Source organism: Carassius gibelio, chromosome A16, assembly GCF_023724105.1.
Source record: "Carassius gibelio isolate Cgi1373 ecotype wild population from Czech Republic chromosome A16, carGib1.2-hapl.c, whole genome shotgun sequence".
NCBI lineage: Eukaryota > Metazoa > Chordata > Actinopteri > Cypriniformes > Cyprinidae > Carassius > Carassius gibelio.
In genome coordinates this window covers 12,764,005-12,791,606 of record NC_068386.1, presented here as the reverse complement: position 1 = coordinate 12,791,606, position 27,602 = coordinate 12,764,005, and the positions used below count along the sequence as shown (strand labels likewise).

At 37.3% G+C, this 27,602-nt stretch overlaps 2 protein-coding genes across 6 annotated transcripts in view; one reads left to right on the top strand and one right to left on the bottom strand.

Moving 5' to 3' along the window:
• LOC128030634 (band 4.1-like protein 4B) overlaps positions 1–10,278 on the top strand; it is a 24,569-nt gene extending 14,291 nt beyond the window's left edge. The window contains exons 15-23 of one of the 2 annotated variants that reach the window (XM_052618424.1): positions 1,041–1,156; positions 2,665–2,804; positions 4,111–4,220; positions 4,321–4,404; positions 5,070–5,134; positions 5,244–5,339; positions 5,426–5,549; positions 7,287–7,378; positions 7,890–10,278. In XM_052618424.1, coding sequence (XP_052474384.1) covers positions 1,041–1,156; positions 2,665–2,804; positions 4,111–4,220; positions 4,321–4,404; positions 5,070–5,134; positions 5,244–5,339; positions 5,426–5,549; positions 7,287–7,378; positions 7,890–7,953 — 891 coding nt within the window. In that variant the 3' untranslated portion in view covers positions 7,954–10,278. Of the gene's footprint in view, positions 1–1,040; positions 1,157–2,664; positions 2,805–4,110; positions 4,221–4,320; positions 4,405–5,069; positions 5,135–5,243; positions 5,340–5,425; positions 5,550–7,283; positions 7,379–7,889 lie in introns of both variants that reach the window. The other variant, XM_052618423.1, reaches the window with a different exon arrangement.
• On the bottom strand, positions 10,213–27,602 carry LOC128030635 (epithelial splicing regulatory protein 1). 4 transcript variants are annotated; one of them, XM_052618425.1, is made up of 15 exons: positions 27,164–27,602; positions 26,607–26,735; positions 26,229–26,342; positions 26,010–26,124; positions 25,325–25,423; positions 25,183–25,237; positions 24,236–24,346; positions 23,976–24,108; positions 23,428–23,470; positions 22,428–22,729; positions 20,897–21,130; positions 19,288–19,486; positions 17,461–17,668; positions 15,356–15,527; positions 10,213–11,750 (listed from the first exon to the last, which is right to left on the bottom strand). In XM_052618425.1, the coding sequence occupies exons 1-15, from the start codon at positions 27,293–27,295 to the stop codon at positions 11,640–11,642; spliced, it is 2,157 nt and encodes a 718-aa protein (XP_052474385.1). In that variant the 5' UTR covers positions 27,296–27,602; the 3' UTR covers positions 10,213–11,639. The 4 variants fall into 4 exon arrangements, with proteins under 4 accessions (XP_052474385.1, XP_052474387.1, XP_052474386.1 ...); XM_052618427.1 differs by having other exon boundaries at positions 15,356–15,500; XM_052618426.1 differs by having other exon boundaries at positions 19,300–19,486; positions 27,164–27,559.

Genomic DNA, 27,602 nt, shown 5'->3' with positions numbered 1-27,602 from the left:
CATGGCTGCTAACTCTGTGTTATGGTTTTACGGTTTATGCAGTTGTCACCGCAAAGCTGTCGACTCTGTATTTAACTCTAACGCTTGAGTGCTTATGTGCTATGTCTGCCCTGTTTAGTGCAGGCTTCACGTTTAATTGCATAAGATATGCAAATTTCATTAGGGTCGGAGCAGATGTCTCATTGGTCTAGTTCCGCCTATCAGGTGCGAGCACTCTTAGCGACACGGCCATTGGCTGGAGCTGTACTGCTTATGTGTGGAGGTGATTGACTCCGTTCAGGGCTTATCTTCACTTCTCTCACGGCGGGATTTTATACAGTTCCCATATACGTCTTAGCTGACGTAATGTTGAGTTACCGCCTCGAGAGGGAACGTCTCCGGTTACTATCGTAACCTCGGTTCCCTGAGAGGCGGGAACGAGACATTACATTAGCCGCCGTGATCGCTGTTTGATCAGCTGTGCTAGAGTTCAGTCGTGATTCTGACGTAATTTTCGCGCCCATGCAATTTATACTGCCCGCGAACCTGTCAGTATTTGCATGCTTCGCGTCAATTGGCCAGCTGTCCCCAGCTGGCGTGAGCCAATAAGATTTCAGCAAAAGTGGAGAAGGGAGAAGTTCCCATATACGTCTTAGCTGACGTAATGTCTCGTTCCCGCCTCTCAGGGAACCGAGGTTACGATAGTAACCGGAGACGTTTTTCACAGTTTCTCAAGGAAATGTAAAGGTCTTTTCAAGAGAAGACACATAGAGTGCTTCTCAGCAGAACACAATACTTCATTCAATACTTTTCCTCCCATCACTTCTTCCCCCATCATCATGTCACTTTAGGGGTTCTGTAGAAAACCTGAAACTTGTGGCTCATTTCTCCAAATAACATTCAAAAAAAAAATATTGCGCAAAGTATGATGAGGTTTTTTTTTTTTTTGTTGGTTTTTTTTTTTCTCAAAGACTGATATTTAGCCGACTAAGTTCTTAATGCTGAAGTAACTGGCAAGAGGCTTTACTCATATGAATCATATTTTTTCTGTTTCTTTCCAGTATAAGCACAACATTCCAATTGCACAGGAACCCTGGAAAAGACCACATCCGTCAAGTCTGACCCCTCCCCTATACGTACAGCCATTGGAAATGGGACACGTTCCACCACCACACAGGTATACATTTTTTTCTACCAAAACTGAAAGATCAAGCCTCTGCCAATCTTTCAGTTTCTGTAAAAAAAAACAAAAAATCACAAAATATAGGCTGATCTCACCTGTGTTTCACCTGCATGTGCATATGTGTCTGATTTAGACCCTCCAATGTGGACAGATCCCCTGCGAGCAGTGGTTGGTTTGGTGAGAGCGGTTTAATTGAGCGCAGTGCCAGGAGTGTGTCAGTCGTGCACAAAGACAAAGTTATGACTGCGCTGTGAGCATGTGAAAGAGTGTTTGGATGAGCCGCTCACCTTAGTAAAAAAGACCGCTGAATGCTCGCATCCAATCACAGTCTGTCATCCATCTGCATCATCACACCTGCAGGAGTGTCATCCATTGTTCGTGATCATCCATCATGTGACATCTCAACCGATCAAATGCATCCTGAAATAATAAAAACATATTCAGCATATGCAGACCTTGACGTCTGACAATCTTCATGTTGATAGCTTTTAGAGTTTTGCATGACTTCCGATCAAATTTAGAACTAGCAAAGTACCTGAAAGAGGATGTCAAGAAATGTAACTGCTGCTGTTGTGGCTTCATATTCTATAGCAAGGTCGCTCAGTTTTCGTCCCAGCGCTTATCTTAACTCATCAGATCCTTCTCACCAAGCTGTTAAAAATTACGGACCTCCAGAAGCCAGACTGAGCACTGTTGTTCTAGATTATAGCCTTCTTCTTTTTTTTATCATTTTAGTTAATAGATTTATGCATATCATGTCTGAAAGTTTACTTTTAAGTGCAAATCACTTATATATCATGCCAAGCACCTCATTGTTTACAAACCCTGCTTTATTTAATTTGAATTCACCTTGAAAGTACTCATGACAGCTGTTCTATATGTGCTACTGATCATTATGTATTTGCTTAAGTGTTAAGTTAGAAAGCTTCGTGTTTGGAAATCCGTTCAATCGGCAAGGGACAGGGGCTTTTAATGATTGCAATGACTGCTGCAATGAGGCCTGCCTAAATAAATGTGTTTGCACTAATCGACTCAATTTTATTGATTACGTAAACACTTGACATTTGCTTCTCATTTTTGTATTAACATTTGCACAGTTCCATTTTCTGTTTAATAACACCATTTGCATAAACCAGTTGTTATTGTTGTTGGTCCATCCATTGAAATTACTTTAATAAGCACTGTTATTAAATTAGAAAGCTGTGTGCATGTTTCTGCATGTCATTTACTGAGGTTATTCATGACTTGCTACTTGAAAATAAATCAATAAAAAAGTACCAGCTCATGCATTGGTAATATGCTGGTGTTAATTGTGTTGTGAATGCATAAAGGATCAATAAAGATGACACATGCCATTTGGTTGCATGTGAGAGTGAGTGTGTAGATGTGTATGAATGAACTTCAGACTCTTGTTCCCTGAATCTTCATTTTACAGACTAAAATATATGGAGCTGTCTTATGTACCATTGTACACTGTGTCATTGTTGTGCATTGTTTTATAGTTTCCCTTTGAGCACTGCAGACACCCGGAGGTTTAGTGTGGAAGAGAACGAGGCTCCTCATTTTGGAAAGGTCCATCGCTGCTACCATCGCCACGGATACGAAAAACCGGAAGCACTGTGCCTCACGACAGCTAAACCTAGTGAGTCCCGAGTCTGAATATAGCTACTTGACTTGGGTGCTGCCATAATATATGTTAAATAATCAAAAACGTATATTTATCTTCTTACACTTTTGAAGACATATTGTTTTGTTTACTTTTGCACCGCCGATGCAGAAATCAAGGGTTGCGCGCGCTTCCGAACAGCTCACGCTAGTGATTCGTGTGTGTTTGACTGTCTATGGTTTGAACGAGTCGGTTAAGCAAATCAGCCGTGTATTGAGATATACTTTTTGTATAATTAAACAAATAAAGTAAATGAGAATCCACAAATAAATATTAGATTTTCACAAACATTAATCAAATTTACAAATATATAAAATGAAATTTCACAAATATCTACTTATGTCACAAAAACAACTTTGCATGGCATTCGTTTGTGGATCTTGCTTTTAGCTGCGTTCATTGTAACTCCACGGCTAGGGGCCTGTACCAAGATGGTAGCTGAACAAATTCAGAGTTACAGGATTAGTTTTGAGTTGATAAATCCAAACCTCTCCAATCCAGTTTTGGTGGTACCGCGATGCTGTAATCCTGAGTTTGTGGAGCGCATGCAAATGAATGTGTGACATCACTGGCGAACAGCCAATCACGAGCCTTGCAACACGAATCAGGTTTGATTTACTTCTTGCTAGAGATCCTGTGAGATTCAAAACTAAAGGTTAAAGGTTTTTCTAAAGGTAAAGAGATTGAAGAATATGACCAATTTTAACGTCAAAGAAATAAACTTGCTCTATCACTGCAGTGACAAGAGAAACTTGTTTACTTAGTTTATACATTTGAAAATAATTAGTGATAGAGACTTGAACATGTAAGGTCAGATTTTTTATTTTTTTAAATAGTGCAATCTTTTGATACTACAGCTTATTTATATAACATGATCTGTATACATTAATATTTATTTAAAATAAAATATTTATAATAACTGTTTAACTAAAATTGTTTGCGTCTAAAAGATACATAATAATAATATGAATCACAATAATTATATAAATCATAAAACCACTCAGTAATTATCATTAAAGCAAGACTTCTTTTTTTTGCATTAGTGGCCAAAAATGTTAAAAACATTTAATGAGTTGAACAATTAGCATGTTGTTAAACAACAGCACAATTCATTGAACTCAGAGCTCAGCCCTCGCTTATATTACTCTCAAAAATCTGCTGCTACCCTCACTAAGGTCTATTGGACTTTACTCTGTGAATGGCACTTTGCCAATCAGATTCGATGAGTTCAATTAACGTGTAAAATTCAAAATATGTATGCTGATGTGTTTGTTTACATCAGAAGCTTGGGTCGTGTCTCCTGGGCTCCCGGATGAGTTGGATCGAGCTCTGCAGAACCAGCTAGAAGCAGAACCTGCAGCCTGGCCGGCTCTCCACATCAACATAGACATGGTCAGTTATGGAGATCACAGCCACCTGGAACATAAAGAAATTATTTTTGTAGCTGTTTTATGCCATATAAATAAGTATTCAAATCCCTCTGTTACTACAGGCAGAGGAAAAACCACTTTCTGAGAAAAGTCTTCCTTCCTCCCCTGCAGTTTTACAGGAACAACTGAAGAGCAACATCTCTAAAGTAACTGCTCTCACAGAACATGACACTCTATTCATAAAAGCTGATGCAAAGTTAATTTGTCTATTTATATATCTGCATCTAAGGTACCTTAAAAAAAACAGGTAATTCCAGCGGTCAAGTTTAAAGTAGCAATGAAATCGAAGCAGCAACATCTTTTCTAAAGAGTGATGCTCATCTGACTAAGCCAAAAAGAACACATGTAGTGTATAGACTTGATTCTATTAATTGGATGGAGGCAGATGTGAATGCAAGCTTTCAGTCAATAAAAAAAAAAAGAGGTAATAAGACTAAATAACTGAAAAAGTCATTTTCACAGGAAGCAATTATTATTATTTTTTAATAGAAACACATACATGGATGTTTCCTTCACAATAATATCTGTAACATGCAATTATAAAATAGTGCACTTTAAAGAACCTTTTGTATAATGGAAAGGTTCCATGGATGTTAAAGGTTCACTGTGGAACCATTAATGGCATTTTAATCATATAACCTAAAACCATTTTGACCAGCTAGGAACCACATAACGCCACCTACCTGGAATTTGGACTATACACAAACTAATTACAACAGTTTATACAGTACAAATATTGAGGTTACTGAATGAGGGCATGTGACAGTAGCAGTGAGATGATGCATAGCTTGTACTCTGTATCCTACTATAGCGTGCCACCCAAAGTGATAGTGGAACCTCCAAGGGGAACTCCTCAAGTGGAGACCAAACTGACAGGTGAGAACAGCATATATACAGATATATCAGATGCTTTTCAAACATGAGAAACCATCAATTGTCTTTGTCTCTTTGTGTTACATTCACTGATTTTGGCTTCCTATCTCAGGTATCCCAGCTCTTCACAGGATTCAGGCTCAAGCAGTATGAACACAGAGAAGCCCAGAGTGGAACGACGCAAACGCCTTGTCAGACAGTTCAGCTTGTGAGTCACTAGGCAAAATGTATATCATCTGTAACCTTTTAGATTCAACAATGAGGCCTCTCTTGATATATTTCATTTGTCTATAGTAACCATAGTGATGAAGATGACCTCCCTGAGGCACTTGCAGCCATCTCCTCCGAGTGCAATATCGGAAAATCCTCCTCAAACAGCTCCTTGGACAAACAGGTCCAACCACCCATATACCCACCGGTAAGATTTACTTTGCCCACTCGAGATGCAATCAACATTTATTTTTCAATCAAAATGTTTTCAGTTACTGACGCCAAAGGCTCTGTTCACAGTCTGCCTTGATTAATTTATTCTACAAGAGAAAATATACATTAACAAATATCCAATTTCAGGGAACCAAGGGAAATTATAATGCAGAAGAAAAAAAATATCCAGTGCACCTTTAAAGTGACAGTACACTTAAAATGAAAATCCTGTAATCATTCACTCACCCTCACTCCAAACATATTGACTTCCTTTCTTGTTCTGACACACACACACAAATATGTTTTGAAGAACATCATAAAGAATCACGAGCGCCAGTAGGCTTTTGCGTTGAGAGCGTTTGGAAGCTGTGACATTACCTTGAGGAAAAAACCATCATCCACAACAAACCATGGCTAACAGTCAGATTCAGCGTATATTTATGATCCAGAATCAGATCCCGAGGCTGAAACTGAACGAGAGCAGCAGCAGCAACAACTCACTCTGAGCGGGGCTCGAACCCGGGTCTCCGGCATGGGAGGCGGACGCACTAACAAGGAGGCAGAGATATTTGAAGCAGTTTTACTCACCGCCTGCGGTTCCAACACACGATCGTGACCCTTTTTCGTTGGGATTGCATCATCCTTAAGAAATAAACGATACGCAAATCCGGCGTCAAACTGGGCCTTGTTTGTAAAACAAGCATCTTCGAAATGCAGGGAACAAAAACTTGCACAACTCCGTTGATGCTCTGTATAAATAAACTCCATCCACTGGTCCCTTAATGCTGTTTTTTCTTTGGTAATCTGTGCAGGGTTGTCTTGCCCAGGCAAACAATAACACACTCCTTTTGTGACATTTCGCGATGCTCTCGCTCTGATCACTGAATGCCTCTGCTCTCAGTGCTCTCATACGGGAGCGCGCGCTCTTCCGGCAGACGTGCCCTAGGACCCATATAAGGAAATTCCGCTCCATCTAACGTCACACAGAGCCATACTCGAAAAAAACTTTCCGAAACTTGTGACAAACCGGAAGAGGTATTTTTGGAACAGAAATACTCCTTCAAACGTACAACTTAATTTTTGAAACTTTGTCCATGTTTAGCATGGGAATCCAACTCTTTAACAGTGTAAAAAACTCAGGATGCATGAAATAGCATTTCACCCCCCCTTTAAAAGGGATCCATTCCACACACAACTTAGTACATATTTATATACATACGTAAGTGTGTTTTGTTAAAGTGTAAAAAATAAAGGGGGTTCATATTGCCAGTTTGTCTAGTCCTGTATTTAGAAAGTGAAACTCGGTCAAAAACTCGGTTTTAAGGTAATTACCTTTAGCATTCCCCTTTGGCCAGTTGTAGCCTGGTAGCGATGACGCATGTTTGCCTCGAGTGGCACTATATATATTCATATATACCTTACTTTAATCTCTGGAGATACTGTATGTGACAATATGTGACCCTGTCTGTGAAAACCCAGCTAAAGTCATCTTTTGGTGATTTACCGTTTTCTATATAAAATCATCCTTCATAAGGTAAAGAACATTCTGTGAAAGTGTAACATTGATATCCTTATCACTGACTAAACCCAGGTCAAAGATTGAAAGTAGTGAAATTAATGGTTAAAATCTAAATTTGATGCTTGTTATCTCATTATTCGATTTTGAGACATTAGCCTGGATTTCACAGAGAGGGTCACATATACAGTCCTTTTTTCTTCTTCTCCATAGCAGAAGGATACGTCACATTTAGAGCGTGACAACTCTCCACTGCTCTTTCCAAGTCCAGTACCTCACCTGCTTCCATATACTACACATACAGAAAGGTAACATACATACACACACACACACACACACACACACTGCACACTGGTTTCCATGTTTTAAGGGGACCTCCAATAGAATTTGTGGTTTTTATATTGTACAAACTGTATTTTCTAACCCCTTACCCTAACCCTCGCAGAAAACTTTAGATTTTTTTAAAACATTCTGCATTATTTATAAGCTGTTTTCTTCATGGGGAATAAAAAAAAATGTCCCCACAAGGGTAAAAATGAGTGGTATATAGCCATAAGGGTACATTTGGTCACCATAATGTACTGAATACCAGGTACATCCACACACACACACACACAACAGTCAGGCCCTTTCCAAAATCTTGAATAATTCATAGATGTATTTTCCTGATGTATATCTGCCTTCCTATCACTGATTATTCATACAATTCTTTTGTTATGTGTGTTTGTCTATTTTTCTTTCCATCTGTTGACGTGGGCCTTTTCTCTGATTGTTCCCATCCTTCTTCCTGTTCATGCGTCTGTCTTCGAATGTGTGAAGCTCTGAAGACCTGCGGATGGAGAGAGAGAAACTACTGAGGGCTCTGTTAATGACAGAACTCTAAGACAACACAAACACACACACACACAACACAACACAACTGCTGACAGACCACAAAACCAATAGACAACAAGAGCCCTTAAAGGAGTCATATGATGCGATTTCAAATTTCTCCTTTCTCTTTGGAGCATTTCAAGCTCTTGGTGCATAAAGAAGATCTGTAAAATTCAAAGAGATATTCTTTAGAAAACTTAAGGCTTGTCCACGCCCTCCTAAAAAAAACCTAGTTTAAACACTCCCCCAAAAGTCTACGTCAGGATGTGGGAAGATTTGCATAACACCGGCCAAATGTTCACTCAAAGAAAGAAGGCTTACCTTTTATTCTTGCTGTTGCTGCCGCTGCCATGTTGCAGAGATGCTTTGTGTATCATTGTGGAAGAGAAGCTCGTTAGTTTGGCCCTCCAAAGGAGGACGATATGCATTTTGTTATGCCTAGAGCTGATCCATGCTGGTTGCTGAGGAAATGCATCAACTTCGCAACTGTGGATCGCCGGATCAGCTTTCACTGTTTACGTAGCGGAGTCCAGCCTGTGGTCGTCACATGTGGTTGCTACAAACTCACTAGCCGCTTCTTCCTCGAATCCACCAGCCGTATCTCACTCAAGTTTGTTTCATTTTCGTATTCAGATGTGTGCAGCACATTTTATGGAGGACTGTTTCCTGATCCTGCAGAACAGTAGCCTACAACGCGTCTGTGCTCAAAGGCTGTTTCTATAAAGTGGGGCAGTTCCAACTTTGTAAGGACAGTCTGGCGCTTCTGACTCACAGCCTGTATGTAGGCTACATATTTTATATTGAAATGATTTGCCATTGATGATTCAAATGCGAGTTTTTAGCAGTGTAGAATAGCGCTTGTTGTTTGTCTTTTCTCCGATCAGACATGCAACACAACACGTAAAAAGACAGTCATTGATCAGTCATCCACCCCACTGGATGCAAATGCCTCAGTTGTAATGGGTTTTATTGGTTTTGTCTCGTCGTGCCGGGACATGGCATTATAGTATGTTAAGTGGCGTAACATTTCTGTCACACGCTTGAGTTATTCAGCCAATCACAATGCACTGGATAGCTGGCCAACCAGCATACACGATTTTTCAGGACGATGAGCCTTGTAAACATTGTGGCATTTCAGAAAGGCGTTCAAAGAGGAGCAACAATAATGTACATTATGTGGAAAATAATGTGTTTTTTGAACCTTATTACACCAAATAATGTTCTTTTTAGCAAAATCATATGACCCCTTTAACTAAATGCACTAATTTCACTGTATGAACCATAACAAACCTCTATGCTATAATAGCTGTTTTAGCATTATGTTAATACCACACAGCAGTATTTAAAGTGGTAAAAGCAACATCTCTATGTTCATTGTTTAATCTGATTGGTTGAACTGTAAATAATTCTTTAAACTTTCCAAATATTTTTTATAATCTATGGTTTCCTGAAGTTAAGGGGGCAGTTATTTAAACTAGTCAGGCTTTGCTTAAAGCTGTCAGTGTATAGACCTACTGTATTTGGCTATGTTCGGAATAAAATACTACTATACTACGCATACCGTTTCTGTAGTGTGCAGTATGTATACTGTGCACAATATGCAAAATACCGGGATGATTGTAAGATAAACAGCAGTACACTCCTGGGACACTATCCCACAATGCAATGCATTTTCATTAAAATAATGTTTTATTTCTGAAGTGATTAGCGCCACTTAAGCTGAAAGCATAATGGGGTCATGTAACAATTTATTGTACTTCTGTTTAAAACGTCCCCATATTCTATTTTTAGACAGTGAATGACCGTGTATTTCGCAGTGTGCAAATCAGTATTTTATTCTGAACGTGCTTAAATGTCTTGCAAAGTTAAAGGTTTCTAATATATATTTAGTGAAAAAAATACTGCTTTCCATAATATACATTTTCATATGAAAATGCAGTTTTATACAACAACCTAACAACATATTTCCGGAAGTGCGATGAGCAGAGATCAAGTTTTGATGACTACATTGCCCACCAGAGGGCATTAAATATGCATTTCAAGTTTGCCTTCTAGAAGTAGATCTGGAGCAACAAAATGAAATGTAAACTTTTTATTTTCTTGTTTACAACTTGATTATCTTAAGGGAGAGCAACTCAAGTGTTAATATTTTGATATGACTACACTTACTGAAATAAAATCTATTTAATGTAGCTCAATCACTTCTCACTTTTTTTAAGTGTAAATGTAAATACATACATAGTGAGTCAGTCACTCAATCCCTCACAAACATTGTTAAATTTCCTTTATTTTAAGTTATTATAAAATATCAAAATAAAATAATACTTTATCCAAACAGCCAAATTCTTGATTTCTCTTTTCTATGAATTAATATGATGGTAACAGATCAGTAACATGAAAGAATAGTGCTTTTACTTAACTACTGCCTGTTGGCTTGTGTGGATAGTAGTATAAATCACACTGACTATTTAACTGTCATACGCTTTACTCCTACTGCTCATAAAAGCATAAACATGCAAATTATTCCTAGTATTTTTCTTTCTTTTTTTTTAAAGCACAGATTATAATAAATGAGGCACACTGGCATAAATCAAGTGATTTTCAAACCTGTCCTGGAGTACCCCCAGCCCTGCACATTTTGTATGTCTCCCTCATCTATCACACCTGATTCAACTCATCAGCTCATTAGTGGAGCCTGCAAGACCTGAGGGGAGTGTCAGATACAGGGAGACATACAAAATGTGCAGTGCTCGGGGTACTTCATGGAGAGGTTTGAAAACCACTGGTATAAACAGGAAGGTAATAATGGGATCCAGCTGCAGGTAACAAATAAACCTGTTCACATTCCAGCAGATGCACACAAACACTCTCCTTAATACACAGACAACGGGTGAAAATACACATGTGTGCATTACAGCAGGCCTGAAACACTCTCTGAGTGCAGTAAATAAACACACATGCATTGACTTTTGGTTAAACACACACATACACACTCACTAGTTGGTTACATCTACTACACATACACACATCAACAAGCACATTTATCTATAGAATTTTGTACATTGATTGGTATGGACAATACATATTTTTCTCATGCATGACACAGATACACAGATATAAAGCACAAAAGTTTTTCCTGATTCTGTTTCTGAGCTATTTTTGGCGAAATCACTACTGTGGTGTAAGAATTTGGCGAATCTTGTAAACATGTTAGAAAAGCTAGCTCTATGAACTTCATGCCAATTAAAACCTTCAAAGAAATAAAAAGAGGCTTGAGAATGTCTCTACACATTTACACATACTCATGGTAGAGTCACATCAACAGGGAGGCACTGACACACACACACACACACACACCTTTTCTTGTCCTTTGGCTTAATTTTATGGTATTAGTGAAAGTCTGCCTCTGATACGGCAGGTTTAATGTTTAGAACCTGGTTTCAGAAGCTATTTCCTGAGTGAACAATTGCATGTGCATGGACACGAACATACAAACTTAAAAACTCACACAACTAACCTTATGAGTAGAATATTAAATCTAATGCTTAAAAAACAATGTGCAATATACATTAAATGTCAAAATACATATAATTCTTTTTAAAATTCTTATATAAATAGTATAAATGGCATAAACTGCTTTGTATTGAGGGATTTGCTGAATCCACTGCAGGGGTGTGGCCTCGTCAAAATATTGGCTTAAAGCAACTGCAAGTCAAGATAGGCTCCACCTCCTACAGTCTGGTCTCCAATAGGCTGCTTGGCCGACAGCATAGAAGGGAGCGTTACCAAAGCGTCGCTGTTGCCGGGCTATAAGAGACAGAAAGAAAATTACATTTACTCAAGAAACATGCTTATGCCTCATTATTTGTAATAAGCCACACCTCAGATGAGTGGCAGCTCTCCTACTGACTAACTAGCAAACTGCCTGAGGCGAATGTACAGCCTCCATGGGAAAGACAGATATTGTGGATGTGCATTGCATATGTCACAGCTGTTTTTAGAACGTGTCCATTAGCCCATTAAGCAGCCTAATAGAACATTTCACTCCTGTGGAGTTAAATATTTAGTGTAATATTCTGTATTATGCATAATACTATCAAGTACATACTATAGCAATAATTACTGCAGTTTTAATATAGCAAAAGATATTTTGAACACACATACTCTGGTGAAACCCTTCACGCCCTTAACTTATGAATTTTAAGAAAAAACTGACACACCCTAGTTTATTCTGAATGCAGAGGGTCTACTTCCCTCATTTAAAAAAATTATGATATATATCATAATTTAACAGACCAGAAATAGAAGATCCTCCAATAACCAACAGGTCTGGTGTTTGGGTGCACTTTACCAATCGATCGGGGCATCCAAACAAGCACGGAAATAAAAATGGACTAGTACTGTACTTTGATGGAATTTCCTGAGCAGTACGATACAATTAACAGGCCTGCACGTTATTAGATAGAAGAACTGTTATAAATAGAACGTATGCACGGGCAGTTTTGAAAACTCCACCTACTTTGCTCCTGGCATAGTGCAGCGCAAATCGCGTTGTATTTGAAGGGAAAGTTAGTTGTTAGTTTTAATAAATATTTTTTTTTTAAATCAAGGAAATGTATCTGCCAAGTTTTTATTTTTGCTGTATCTAAAACGTACCGAACCGTACCGAGACACCAGTGAATCGTATCAAACCGAACCGTGAATTTTGTGAACCGTTACACCCCTAATATATATATATTTACATACCGTATTTTCCGGACTATAAGTCACACTTTTTTTCATAGTTTGGCTGGTCCTGCGACTTATAGTCAGGTGTGACTTATTTATCAAAATTAATTTGACATGAACTGAGAGAAATGAACCAAGAGAAAACATTACCGTCTCCAGCCGCGAGAGGGGGCTCTATGCTGCTCAGTGCTCCTGTAGTCTACACTGAAGACATAGAGCGCCCTCTGGCGGCTGTAGACGGTAATGTTTTCTCTTAGTTCTAAATAAATGCGACTTATAGTCAGGGGTGTAGCACCAAATTCTGGGCCCTGTATACTCTCAATGTCAGTGGACCCCTTACACATGCCATTGTACAATGCGGTTTAAATTTAAATCTGCTTGTTTTAGCCAAGATTATGCTACAATATATTTTCCTCAACTATATTTAAGTTCCCTGTTTAAAGGAATAACATTTCAGTTTTGTAAATTCCCATTAATTCTCTTATATTCCTGTTAACTCCCATGGAAATTTTCCAACTTTGAAAATTCCCAGAATTTTGCAACCCTATTCATTGGCTTTGATAACATCATGAATTTATTGATCATTGACTATAGCTTTTAAGCACAGCACTGTGCTGCAATGCTAGGGCTTTTCACCAAACAAAAATGATAATTTGCTTTATTGCTCTTTGCTGCCACTCTTTCCACCACTCCAATAGCACTAGGTTCATTCTCTCAGTTGGTGTTATCAATATATTTTGAAATGAATAATGACATCAATTGTAGGGCCCAATTAATTCGAATTAGGCTAAAAAAAAAAAAAAAAAAAAACAATTGATGGGATTTCAAAGGGCCCTCTCCCTAGACGGGGCCCTGGGTAGTCAGGTCCACTTTTCCCACCACTACCACTCCCATGCTTATAGTACAGTGCGACTTATATATGTTTTTTTTTCTCATCATGATGTATTTTTGGGCTGATGCAACTTATACTCAGGTGCGACTTATGGTCCGAAAAATACGGAGTATGTGTGTGTATATATATATATATATATATATATATATATATATATATATATATATATATATAATGACAGCCTTAATTTTTTCCTGTACATTAAAAAATGTCTTGTTTAATTTCTGTTTAAGTGTCCATGTTTTGTCATGGTATACAGTATTACCACGGTATTGAAATTTAGTAAATAACAAAAATACCTGAACATTTAAATACAATAAAAGCAATACAGAAAAATATAAAAAGTTAAAAAGAACTATAAAGACCAATAAGTACAACTTTACAATAATACCTCATTAGTTAACCATTAATTCACAATGAGCAATAGCAATAGCTACATTTGCTGCAGAAGTTATTAATCGTTGTTTTAAAAAAAGTCTTAGTTCACGTTAGCTTATTAAATGACACAATTGCAATTTAAAATTTTAACAATGGATAATTAAATATCGGAATACCTAAGATTAATGAATGTTCCGAATAATTTTTCATTGGCAGTTGAAGTGTCATTGGAAGTTTCAAACAACATCTAGGGTATGTGTAGTCCAGATTAAAATGTAAAATAATGTTTGAAAATAAATAGCCTATTAAGTCTAAATATTTAAGTATTTGGCGCTGTTATGAACACAACAGCGAATCCACAAACTTAAATGGCTACTTAAATACATTTTAGAAAGTAGCAGCTTCTTTATTTATGGGGTTTCCAGATTAAAGGCTGCATTTTCTGCTGTTTAGCGCCATCTGCTGTCAGAGAGTGAATATGCTTTCATTCAGTGTGTCTCTCATATGTTCCTCCATGTGTTTCTCATGCATGCTTGTTTACATCAGAGCACACACACTTTTAAGCAGCATACAGCGGTGTTGTGCATTTTGACCAGTTGATGGGGAAAGTATTCTTAAAATTCATTCCAAATTATAAATAATTTGTAATATAAAAAGTTATTCACTGTGTTTAGAAGTACCCATGATAACAATACCCTGCAATTCATTACCATTATATATCGCATTACTGAATACCGGCACGTATAGTGTGTGTGTGTGTGTGTGTGTCTATATATATATATATATATATATATATATATATATATATATATATATATATATATATATATAAAATATAATATATATTGCGTGTATTCTTATTTATGTATGAAGATTACTTCTGTCTGATCTAGAATATTAACACTGGGCTCTTACAGCAGTAGAATGGAAAACTAGTAGTCAAGTTAGAGCAGGCCAATGCACCGCACCTTAGCTCGGTGTGTGTGTGTGTGTCCCTCTCTCTGTGAGGGAATTTAGACCAGAGGAACCTGTTTAGCTCATCGAGGGGGTGTGACCATGCAACTATGTGGTCCTGTTACTCAAACCCACTACAGCATGTAAATCTTAAATGCTGGGCACTGCAGGGCAAAAGACACACCTTAATGTTCCCTACAATCCAGCCCTGCCCTGCCTATAAACACATACAGAGTTTCTGATGCAGAACAAATTAGGACTTGTATCTGCATCAGTGGCACTCAATAACATTGTGAAGCTGGTTGCAGTGGCCAGCAGTGAACTGTAAATTATTTAGTTACTTCCCATTTGATAGGAAGTCAACTAAAATAATGAGAGAAATGGTATGAAAGAGAATCCTGTCTCTTCCTGAACTCACACTGATATTATAAAACAGTCAAGGGGTGTATTTTAAACTCACCTGATATCCATGTACCATGCTGAGGATTTCTTTAACCCCGCTATTATAAGCATGGGAAGGGGCGTGGCCTTGCATTCGTATCAGTGCTGTGGGTGGGGCTGAGAAGACTGAGCCTGCTGAAGGGGTGTGGCCAGTAGGGAAGTAGCTGATATTGGGGGGGGAGCCAGGTGGGCTGTTAGTATGACAACAGACATGGATAAAATTTATGAAAAATTTTAATAAAAAAAGGTAAATAAGTCTCACACACACACACGCACACGCTTTATATATATATATATATATATATATATATGCTTTTATATACACTCCCTATGTTGAATTTATTTGTTTAAAAATACAGGGAAAATGTAATATTGTGAAACATTACGATATAAAATAATGTTTTTCTATTTTAATTTAATCATGTTATGCAAAGCTGAATTTTTAGCATCCTTGCTCCAGTCTTTAGTGTCACATGATCTTTCAGAAATCATTCTAATATGCTGATTTATTATCAGTGCTGGAAACTGTGTACTGATCAATATTTATTTTTGGAACTTTAGATACTTGTTTCAGGATTCTTTGATTAATAAAAAGTTAAAAAGAAGAGCATTTAATTATTTTCTAACAATATACACTACTGTTTAAACGTTTGGGGTCAGTACATTTTATACCTTTTTTTATTTATTATTATTAACTTTTATTCATCAATGGTGTGTTAAATTGAGAGTGTTAGCAAATATTTAGATTATTTGTAGGTTTATTTATTTATACATTGATTAATTTATAACATTGATAATTCTAATAATAAAACAGAATATTAGAATGATTTCTTAAGTATCATGTGACACTTTATACTTGAGTAATGGCTGATGGATATTCAAATTATATTTTTTCAAGGATATTCAAATAGAAACTATTGTTTTATATTGTAATAACATTTTGCAAGATTACCTTTTTTCTGTATTTTTGATCAAATAAATGAAGCCTTCATGAGCATTAGAGACTTCTTTAAAAAAACTTTTGAACGGTAGTTTGTGTGTGTGTCTGTGTGTGTGTGTGGGTGTGTGTGTATGTATATGTGTATATGTGTGTATATATATATATTTATAAATTTTTTTAAAAATATGACTTCAAAATATTAATACAATATAATCAAACAATATACTTTTATAAGTTTTATTTATCGTTTCATTTGTCGAAGAAATAGTCCCACCCCATCCCACCCTGACCCACCCCAAACATCATCGTGTTGGAGTGATAGTTTACTCTACAAATCTTCCCTAGGTTTTTGTAGCCTTCCTAAAGCTAGATAATCATATTTCTGTCCTTAAATTTCAGTACCTGAACCAGTTTTTCCACTATGAAGTGAGCTAAAATGCAAAATAATGTGTTAAAGGACCTGGGTGTGACACACTCTCTGTGTTGTGTGTTACCCTTGTAAACACACCCAGTCCTGGTTGTGCAAGTCCTTCTTAAAGACAAAGTCATTATGTTCAGACTTTAGAGTTTCCCATGAGCAGTTCATCAAAAAAGTCCTCAAACACAACAGATTACACAAAGGTTGAATGTAAATATTGTAATATAAATATTCTGAGTATTCTGACATGTATAAGAGTTCTGACATCAAATAAGAAAGACTTATTGATTGTGTCCAAAACACAAGGAAGAAACTGGTTCAGGCAGGTTTCCAAGGCATCACATCACAACTAATGATCTAGAACAAATTCAAGTGAACTTTAGATATAACTAAGCAAATATTTAAAGACTACAGTGCCTATTTCTTGGTAGAACTGCAATAATAAATTCCAATGGACATTCATTAATTAATTTTTTCAACCACTCTTTCAATTCAAAAGCCATTTGTATCATTTCACGCACAGCACTATGGCATATTAAAGGAACCTTGGAATCATTTATGCATCTATGATGCCTCCATTCCTCAATAAACTACCTACAGATGCTGACTTGGATCGATATGTACACTAGAGTACTAGACACATCTTTAAATCAAAAAGATTAATGGTATTCAATCATCCATTCGTCATCTTTTGTGAATGTAACTGCAGATAACTGTTGCTCTTGGACTGAAAAACAACATTAACATATATATATAAAACTCTTACCTGGGATAATAGGTGGTGTAGTTCATGTACAGTGGGTTACTGGCAGGGTAGAAGGCCGTGGTTGGTGCCAGGGTTCGGGGATTCAGCAGAAACTGGGAGGGGTAGATAGCTGCTGGCTCCACAGGTAGCACTGCTCCGGCAGGAAGGACCGCTCCGGAAGAAAGAAGCGCCGTCCCATGAGGAAATGCGTATGATGGCGGGGACAAACCTGAAATGGGGGAGGTGGGATATTGAGTAATTATTGAGTGAAAAAAAAAAAATCTTTAAGTGTCCACTTATAGCAACAAGATGTGATTGTGGTGTTAATCTTGTCAAGGAAATTACTGACAAAATTATTCGTTTTTTTTTTTTTTTTTTTTTTTTGATTCAGTCATTGACAATGGAAATTAAAAAGATGTACAGTGGTGAGAATTTAAATGTTGTTTTTTTTTAATAAAATATACGGCTGATAAAAATATGAGAAAAAGTAATACTGCAAGAAATAAAAAATGCACTAAAAGTTTAGAAGCAAAAAAAAGTTGAAATAACCCAATTATAGTGTATAATCTAAATAACTAGAGAATTGGCACATTAGAGCTGAAAGAGTTGAACAATGATAAACTGAGCTAATTTGCTCACTTAAATGCAATCCATTTTATTCTCATTAAAATGTCATTAAATTATCAAAGTGTTATTTTTCTTGACAAAATTTGATGTACACCATTTTAATGAGAATAAAGTGGGCTAAAATTAATGAATGTGACACATGATGAAATATTTAATTTACATAATTACTAGCGATTATTCAAAAGTATTTTCGCCAACTAATTAAAGGATGTGGTCCTGACTGAACATAAGCCAGTTATAATGAAGGCTTTACACCTTTAAACTCCTTTAAAGTCCTGTTCATTGTTTGTCATCAGAGGCTTATGCAGTCATCCCATCAAGCAAACAATGAATAATGTAGTGCAATTCAACGGTGTAGCCACCTTAAAAGCCCACCCTAAACATAACCTCTCACATTGTGAACCCATGTATAAATGAGTTCAGGCATGTCTCATAGTTAACACTGCAGGTACAATTACAAATCTCATCTATCATGTGAATGTTATGCGTCTTAAATCTGCCAAAATATTTGTTTATTGAGTTGGAAAAACACCACTTTAGTAGAATAAAGGATTTCTATTAAAATATCTTTCCCAAACTTGATCTCACACTCAAAGCATGCAGCAAACCTTATCCCAAAACTGCCAATATCTGCCATTAAAATTCAGCTACAAGGTATGTTCCTCCACCCTTCAACACATATCAGTAAACAGCCACAGGCGTTCAGATGCCTTTAACCGGACTCATCCTGTGGCAGACCGATGCCTTTACATGCCGCTGTTGGTTGTTAAGACGGCAAAGTTATGGAGCTGACTATCTAAAACCTGAAGAAAGAAAGAAATCTACACTAAATCAAACAGAAAGCGGCTTTACATGTGCAACAAAGTGCATATGGTGACATTGTGATGTGGATTAAAATCTTGTGCACATTTAGATTAAGAAAGATTGCACTAAATCACCTCAAATCAAAGCCCTCCATTCCCCCGCTGTGGAAAAGCATCTGACGAACTCAGATCTCAATTGAATAATAAAAAAGAAAAAAAAAAAGAAAAACATTTCACCCAACCAGATTCCTACCACTCCTGATGCCCATTCCTGCCTGGGCAGGAAATGTGGACAGGACACCCACCATGAATGAATAAGTGAATGAATGAGAGAAAGGGGAAAAACAGGAAGGCGTGAAGCGCCACCTACCCGCACACACAGCTGAGAGAAGCAGACCCAGAGCCCAGCGGCACTTACGTCGTAACTTACATGGCGGCGGCGAGAGGCCGCTCCTGTTGAGCGTCCCCCCCATCAGCACGATGTTCATCTCCTGAGCGGAGCACGCAAACACCTCCACGTAACGCTCCTTCATGCTGCGCTTGTGGCAGTGCTGGGCCGCCAGGAAGGCCCGGTCAGCTGAACGCATCTGGATAAAAGCATCACCCGATGGACGACCCTGACCAAACACACAAACAGAGGCTGAACTCATAAACTCGCTTTTAAAAAAAATACAACAACCGCACTTAACAAGAGAGCAGGATGTGTTTCTGCTTCAAATTCTTTAAAAATACTATACTATTTCATAATGAAGATATTTCAATTATTCTCATTTTAAATCTATTTTCAAAAAATACTGGAACCCTATACTAAAATACTAATAGTTTCTTGCACTTCTTATTCATTGGAGCTGCACCAGTGTTAGTTAGTGCACTTATTGGTTCTTTAAATCAAAAGCACATGGTGAGAAACAGTCCAATTGTTCTGCAGTCCAATACCTGAATGAACTATATTTAGATTCAACAACAGAAATACAAATAGCTATACATCTAAAAATCAGTGTAGTTACGGACAGATTGTTCATTTCCCAAAATGTAGTTAAAAGACTTTATAAAAAAAATAACAAAAATCAGTTTCTACATTTGTTTGTTTAATAAAGTTTATTCAATAATTATTGGATTGCATAATAAACAGTGTAAAAAGTTCTGCATGAACTGTTTTAAATCATTTGGCATTGAAATGACTTTTTCACCCCAAAATAAATGTATTCCTTAAAAAGTACTGCATTACCATTAAAATGTTTGGGGTTAGTAAGGCAAGACATTTCTTCAGCAAATATGCATTCAAAAAGTGACCGTAACATTTTTTACATTGTTACATATTCTATATTAGCAAATGCTGTTCCTTTAAACCTTCTATTCATCCATAAATCCTGAAAAATATTTATAGTTTCTACAAAAATATTAAGCAATACACTTCATAATTGTGTAATCATAAGAAATGTTTCTTGAGCACCAAATCGCCATATTAGAATTAACAATGTTCTTAAATATATTAAAATAAAGTATCTTTTAATTTGTAACGGTATTTTAAAATATTGCTGTATAATTTAAGCCTTGCTGAGCATAAGACATTTTTATCAAAAACATTTAAAAAACATAAACACACATCAACCCCAAACTTCAGAACTGTATTGTAAAATAATCCTTAATGGAACCATTAAGATGAATCAGAATCATTTAAACAAATTATTTCTTCGTGTCTAGCTGAAAATATGCAAGCCAGCTTTTTAGAAATTAGGTTTTGTGTGGAAACATTTCAATAGCCTATCCTTTTCTCAAGTTCTCTTCAGCGTACTTTGAGATATTGTAAAGACCAAGGCATGACAGAAACACATTGTAAAAGAATGAAGAAACACAAGTCCTGACAAAAGCTGTGACTAATCAACCTTTTTTATGGAGCGGTTGAGCCAAAGAGGGAAAACTCCCCAACAGAACACATTCTGAACTGCAGAGGTGTTTATTTCACTGGATGAAGTTCTTATGAATGCTACAGTTCATATTTATATAAGTGTGTCTAAGATGCTTACCTGCTGGTTGAGCACCATATGCACTCCATGTGGCTTGATGTCAGCAGTGTATTCTCCCAAGAAAACCAATATGTCCTGGATGGTGGCATCGTACGGCAGACCCCTCAATCTCACGCAGTCCCGCACACCTGTCACTGCTGCCGTTGGGGGCATGAATGTGGGGGGTGGCACAACAGACAGGATGGGGGATGGGGCCACGGGAATCAAGGGGGCCGATGAGTATCTGTTCAGTACCTGACACACAAATGCTGGAGTTGAATGACTGGCATTGCACATTATCAAAAAGACTTCTGTCTGTTTATAGCTCCATGTGTGGAGATGATGGATGAGCCTGGAGATACTGTTTGTGTCTGTATCCTCAAATGCACTAATAAATGGAGACAACTTGTCCACATAAATAAAACGTGTTGGTTTTATATTCGTTGGAACTTTACCAGATCGAGTCTACCAAACCAAACATGTACAGTCTGATCACCAACACTTTAGAGTTAGCATAGAAATTCACAGCTTTTTGTTTGTTTGTTTGTTTCTTTTTATTTGATTATTTAAATGTTTATCATGTAATTACCCATTCAACTTATAATTAAATCTTCTCAATGCCATTGTACTTAGTTTGGCCAATATATTTGACCAGTATTCATATTTTTCCCATGATTAGTTCAAAGGTAAAATAAGTAACTTAATGCATATTTTGCATTTATTCTCGAATGAGAAACAAAACATGGTACCATGATAACCCTTAGACAGCCTAAAACTAAGATGAAAATAAATCTGCAATCATTTTGAGAGCAAAACAACTCAGCGATTATGTGATACAGGCATAAAGAAAAAAACATTAATAAATTAATCTTTATAAAATATTTTTTTTAATGCATGTTATGTTTAGAGCTGTAGTCTTTTATGTACTCATTGTGTTAAAAAGTAGAAATAAAACTATTTCAAATCAGTTCTGCATATTGTCATTAAACACTTATTAAAAAAAGCACTTTTGTTTACATTTATCAGGTAAAAACGGGCAACAGAGGTTAGTGTTTGTTGTGTGAGGGATTCAGATTTCCTTTTATGTCAGACATAAGTCCAGACATCTGGTATTATTGATGTGGTTCAATTTAAGTATTCTGTATTCTGAATAAAAAACCTACTTGCTGGTGATCAAGCACACATGATGTCTGCTCGTGATTTATGGGAGCTGAGTAGCTGAGTAGCCTTGGTTTGATGTACATGACAACAGCTAAATATTAATACAAATTAATTCCAAATCATTTTACAAAAATAGTAACAATGAGATTTGAATGGTTTTTGCACTAGAGAACAGGAAGACTACAAAAGAGATTTGTAGCTAATCTTTTACAGATTGCAGAGCTGAGTGTTTGTCTAGCCAGCCGGGTCGTTCAGACGGAGTACATGCTTGTACATACACTTACACACCCAAACCCCTCATGTTTTACTTGCCCTGCCAAGTCAGTCTAAACCAACTTGACTTATACACTCCACACAAATAATGATTTCAAATAGGAAGCGCTGCTCTCACCTGTTGCACCTCAGCCGCAGTGCTTTTGAACAGCTCTATGTACCTCTTGCCCAGGATGTCCTTGTGTTTTTTCAGTGCATTCTGAGCATGTTCCTCACATGAGAACAGCACGAACGCGTCCCCGGTGGGCCTGCCATCGGGAAACCGTACGAACAGAATGCCTTCGCTGTCGTCTGTCACAGGACATGCCGGGGAGAAGAACTGCAGCACCTGCTCTGCGGTGGCGGTGAACGGAAGTCCACGCATGCGTACGATAACCTGATTCTCCCTCGACAGAAATTTGGCAACTTCATTAGAGGTACCTGCAAGTCAGACATTGACACATGAGCCACTCAACATGATGCTAAAAATACACAAAACATACTCAAACCAATGCAAATAACACTGACAGAAACTCCAGAAATCAGATGATATACACAATTTATGCTACAACCGCATTCATACAATAACAAGAAAATATTTAATTGGGCAAGATTGTTCACAGATAGGGATGGGAGAGTAAGAAATTTAGTTCCCGTTCCAATTCTTGTAAAAGGTTCCAGTTACTTCACTTCCTGCAGTTATTTCAAGGCATAAATATTTGGAAAAAAATAAATGCCATTTCGTTGCCAAACAATGGGATAATTTCAATAATAAATAAACGTAGAGCAGTTCTCACCGAGGTGTGTTTACACAGACTGCACTGTATGTTTTTGATTTGCTTCAATGAATCGTTCATTCAGGAGTCACACTACATTGGATGTGCATCACATTTTTAGACTCAAAGAACCGGCTCATTCAAGAAATTAAGTTTGGGAATCTACTGGTCACAATGGACCATTTTTCTTTTTTTTTACGAAACTGGTAGTGAATAAGAGTTGATTATTCATGGAATTGAATTAATTATGGAACCAGTTCTGAATAAGAATAAGAACTAGTTCTCACTTCCCGACCCTGTCCACACACAAACCCAAATATCACATGCATGCAAACTCAAGCAAAAAAAGGAAAAGGAAATTACCTCCAGCTATCTTTAAAAAGTCTTCACCTGTTGCCTTGTAAACCTGCAATAAAAAAAAATTTAAATAATTGACACACCATTCCACTACAATGAAAAAAAATTGTGGAGAATTATATTTATATAATTTATTTGATACATGTACCATATTTTCCGGACTATTAGTCACACTTTTTTTCATAGTTTGGCTGGTCCTGCGACTTATAGTCAGGTGCGACTTATTTATCGAAATTAATTTGACGTGAACCAAGAGAAATGAGCCAAGAGCAAACATTATCGTATACAGCCACCAGAGGGCGCTCTATGCTGCTGAGTGCTCCTGTAGTCTACCACTGAAAACATAGAGCGCCCTCTCGCTGCCGTAGACGGTAATGTTTTCTCTTGGTTCTTGGTTCTAAATAAATGCGACGTATAGTCTAGTGCGACTTATATATGTTTTTTTTCCTTGTCATGACGTATTTTTGGACTGATGCGACTTATACTCAGGTACGACTTATAGTCCAAAAAATACGGTATGTATCACTATAGCAGCTTCATGAATGTGTGTATACCTCAATGTATCTGGTACCCATGTGATGCTTGTGTCTCTGCAGGGCCAAATCCCTATGCTCTTCACTCTCAAACCGCACTAGTGCCTCTCCATTCCTCCTTCCCTGAGCATTCAGACACAATGCAGCACCTCCTCTACACAAACAGACACACACAGACAGTCATTCATCAGACACAACGATCGGCATAGTGCACAGACTGAATGATGATCATTTATTAAGAAGTACTTCCTGTGGGTGGATTGCAGGTTGTGTGTGCATACTTGGCAATGTTGAGACCCCTGAAGAATCGGGCGATGTCCTGGTCTGAGGACTGCCATGGAAGACCCCGAGCTCTGATCACCGTGTTATCATCCACCCTCTCCATCTTACTGCTATACACACACATACATGCAATTTAAACAATGTGTCACAACAACTCTTGAAGTAGCAAAGCAGTTTTCATAGGATTCAACAGAAGATTTCAGTGACCTGCATGACTTCCAGTAAAGGTGTGATATTGGAAAGCATTTTATCAGATATTTTTAATTAATAAAATATTTCTTAATAAAAATAAAAACTTCAAAATATCTCACTATATAAGATTACTGTAATGCTTGTTTAGCGGGGAGCAAACATAAGTGGTTCTTAATGAAATATTACATGTTCGTTAGTGAATAGGACATAATTGAATTCACTGCATGAGCTTTTCCTTATACATATATATATATAAAAAGAAACAAACTCTATATTCAATAACTCCTGAATAAAAATACTCTATAATACTTATAGCTCCAGCACCATACATTTTCACGTAAACTTAAACTAATATGACATATCTCCAATATCCATTAATCAACAATTTTATAGAAATTGCACTTACAAACAGTAATCTCTTAGTCTAATGTTTTAGATGTGTAACAGACATTTAATAAAAATTGTATAATCATTATACAAAGTCCTATGACTTTGTGTGATTTTATTAATTTCACAGACTTTTCCAGACCATTCAGATTAAAATTCCTTGATATTTACAGTATTTTCAAAAATTGTGGGAAAAAAGCAAATCCAGGTACTCTTATAATATGATGGATGGCAACAAAGGTATGATTGGTCATTAACATTAACGTGGAGCTTAGCAAAAAAAAAAAAAACAATCTGAAAAAAAAAAAATCAACTGAACACAGTTGCAGACATATGTTTGTTAGTTTAAATAAGAAACAGCTCTTACCATGTGCCAGTCTCAAACTTGTCATTCACTTTTTCAGGGAAGGAGAACTGGTGGCCTATGAAGACGAATAAAGCAGGTTCATAACAAACAATTATGAATATTAAATTCACGTGTTCAGACAATAAAAGTTGTAAGGACTTACAGACAGGCTCCGAGATGAGTGCTAAAACAGTTTCTGACATCTGCTGAATCATATGAGCAGTGAAAGCATGAAGAGAAGAATCTACCACCACTTTCAGATCTGATTGCAACCGCAGTCAAGGAATAGAGGGTCTGGGTTAAGTGTCACTCGTGATAATTACCAGCTAATGACACAGTAAAGATGCAAAGAACAACTAGGGTTTATAAATGCAAAAGGAACGTTGAAACACAGCAGTTCCATAAAGGCACAACAGAAATATGAAGGGTGTGAATACATTTTGATTAACTTTTCTTACTGTGTAGAGGGCTGTGTTATTGCATTGTGTGTGTGTGTGTGTGTGTGTGTTAAGACATTACAGCGTAGGTGTGGCAGGTTAAGCTTGTTGGCTAAACACTTTTGGCTTTCTCTTGCTGGCTCAATTGAGCCCACACTATTGTGAGTCTATTTGCATTTCAAAACCTTGGGATCCTGCAGCCAACACCCTGTTACCTATCGTTCTCTCTCTCTCTCACACACACACACACACACACACACACACACACACACACACACACACACTCAAATGCAACTTCCTCACACTAGTTGTCAGAGAATTATGAGGTAATGTGTATTAATCTACCCTCATCCATTCAAGATTCACAAAAAATACACAAAAGATAATATTTGACATGTCTTTTAAGGATACAGTCAGCCATGACCTGAAGATTCAAGTCTTTCAGTTCCCCTTCTGATGGGAATTTCTTCTTGAACTCTTTCCGCAGGTCAAAGAAGGAGAAGAAACACTCAGGCAACAAAATATTCTGAAAAGCACAAAAGTAAGCATTTGCCCTTACAAATTATTAAACTAAATATGGATATTTTCACAGATATCACCCACTCAGTTGCAGTATTTAGAGATTGATACCTTGCTGGATGCTTCAGGATGGAGGACTTGACGAATGTGCAGCTGTCCATCCGTACAGAGGTAGAAGGTGTTTCCTGCACCTGCATCCACTTCTGCACATATCCTCTGATTCAACTGCACACACATGGACTCTCTGAGTAAACGCCACTGTTATGTGGCCTTTAATACATACAAGGCTGCTCACGCAAATATCAATCTACAAGCTGTTAAATAATGTGTTTAAAAATGTGTAAAAATTTAGAAAATAAAGTTTTGCATTTGAAAGTGTCCACTTTCAAACGCAAACTTCCTTATGTATGTTGAACCAGAAGTTCTGAAAACAGAGAGACTAAAAGAGAAATACCATCCTGTCAGAACAGATTATGTAGGAATGATCACCTGTTCGATGGCCTCCTCCAGCGGATCAGCTTCTGTCAAGGCCTCCTCGGTGAGTCCACTCACCTCCTGACACTCCTCAGAGAGCTCAACGTGATCCGGTTTGACTAGCAATTCATTTACCTGACCTGCCTGAATGTAGAAAGCAGAGGAATGCTCAACTTCCAACATATCCATTTACATAGGCAAATAAATAAAATGGATGGATGAATTGATAAATAGCAGGGGAAAAGATAGATTTAGATTGATAGAGCCTTAGATTTGACTGACTAATTTTGGTTTTAAATAGCCGACATATATAATTGTTGAAAATGCTCTCTCTCACCTACAACAGAATTATTATACAGTATACACACAAATGCACATATACAAACAGATAGATAGACAGATAGATAATAAATAAATATATTTTAATATTTGACCTTAGATTTTGACCTAAATTTTTCTTTAAAAAAAAATCTGACATGTATAAATGTAAAACTCGCTCTACGTTTTGCAGAATTACCACACACGCGCACGCACGCACGCATACACACCGTCATGGGGAAATATAAAATTACCTTTTTAGTCGCTAAATCCACAACTTGCCAAACCAACTGTACAATTTCCTTCTCATCTGATCCCAACTGGTCCCCACTTGCGCCAGATGTTGTGGTGAAAAAAACAACCAGATAATCTGGATTAACCGTCATTTTTAAAAAGGAAAAAAAAAAAACTATTGTCACACCACCCAGCAAAAGCAAAACCCTAGAGATCAACTCCAGGTGACGGAAAAGCGAAGAGCCCAGTGACCCCACACCTACGGACAAATCAGTGCCAGGTTCGGACTCGCCTTGATGTTTCTCGTGGCCTTTAAAATGCGTGAGAATCGATGCAAACCAGTCCGAAACCCTTGGCTCTGCTCCGCAATGGCTGCTTGGATCGCGCTGGTTTTGTGTGCGCCCTACCTGGCCACCGCCCACGTGACACAGGTAAAAGATACCTGCCCAAAAGAAAGCC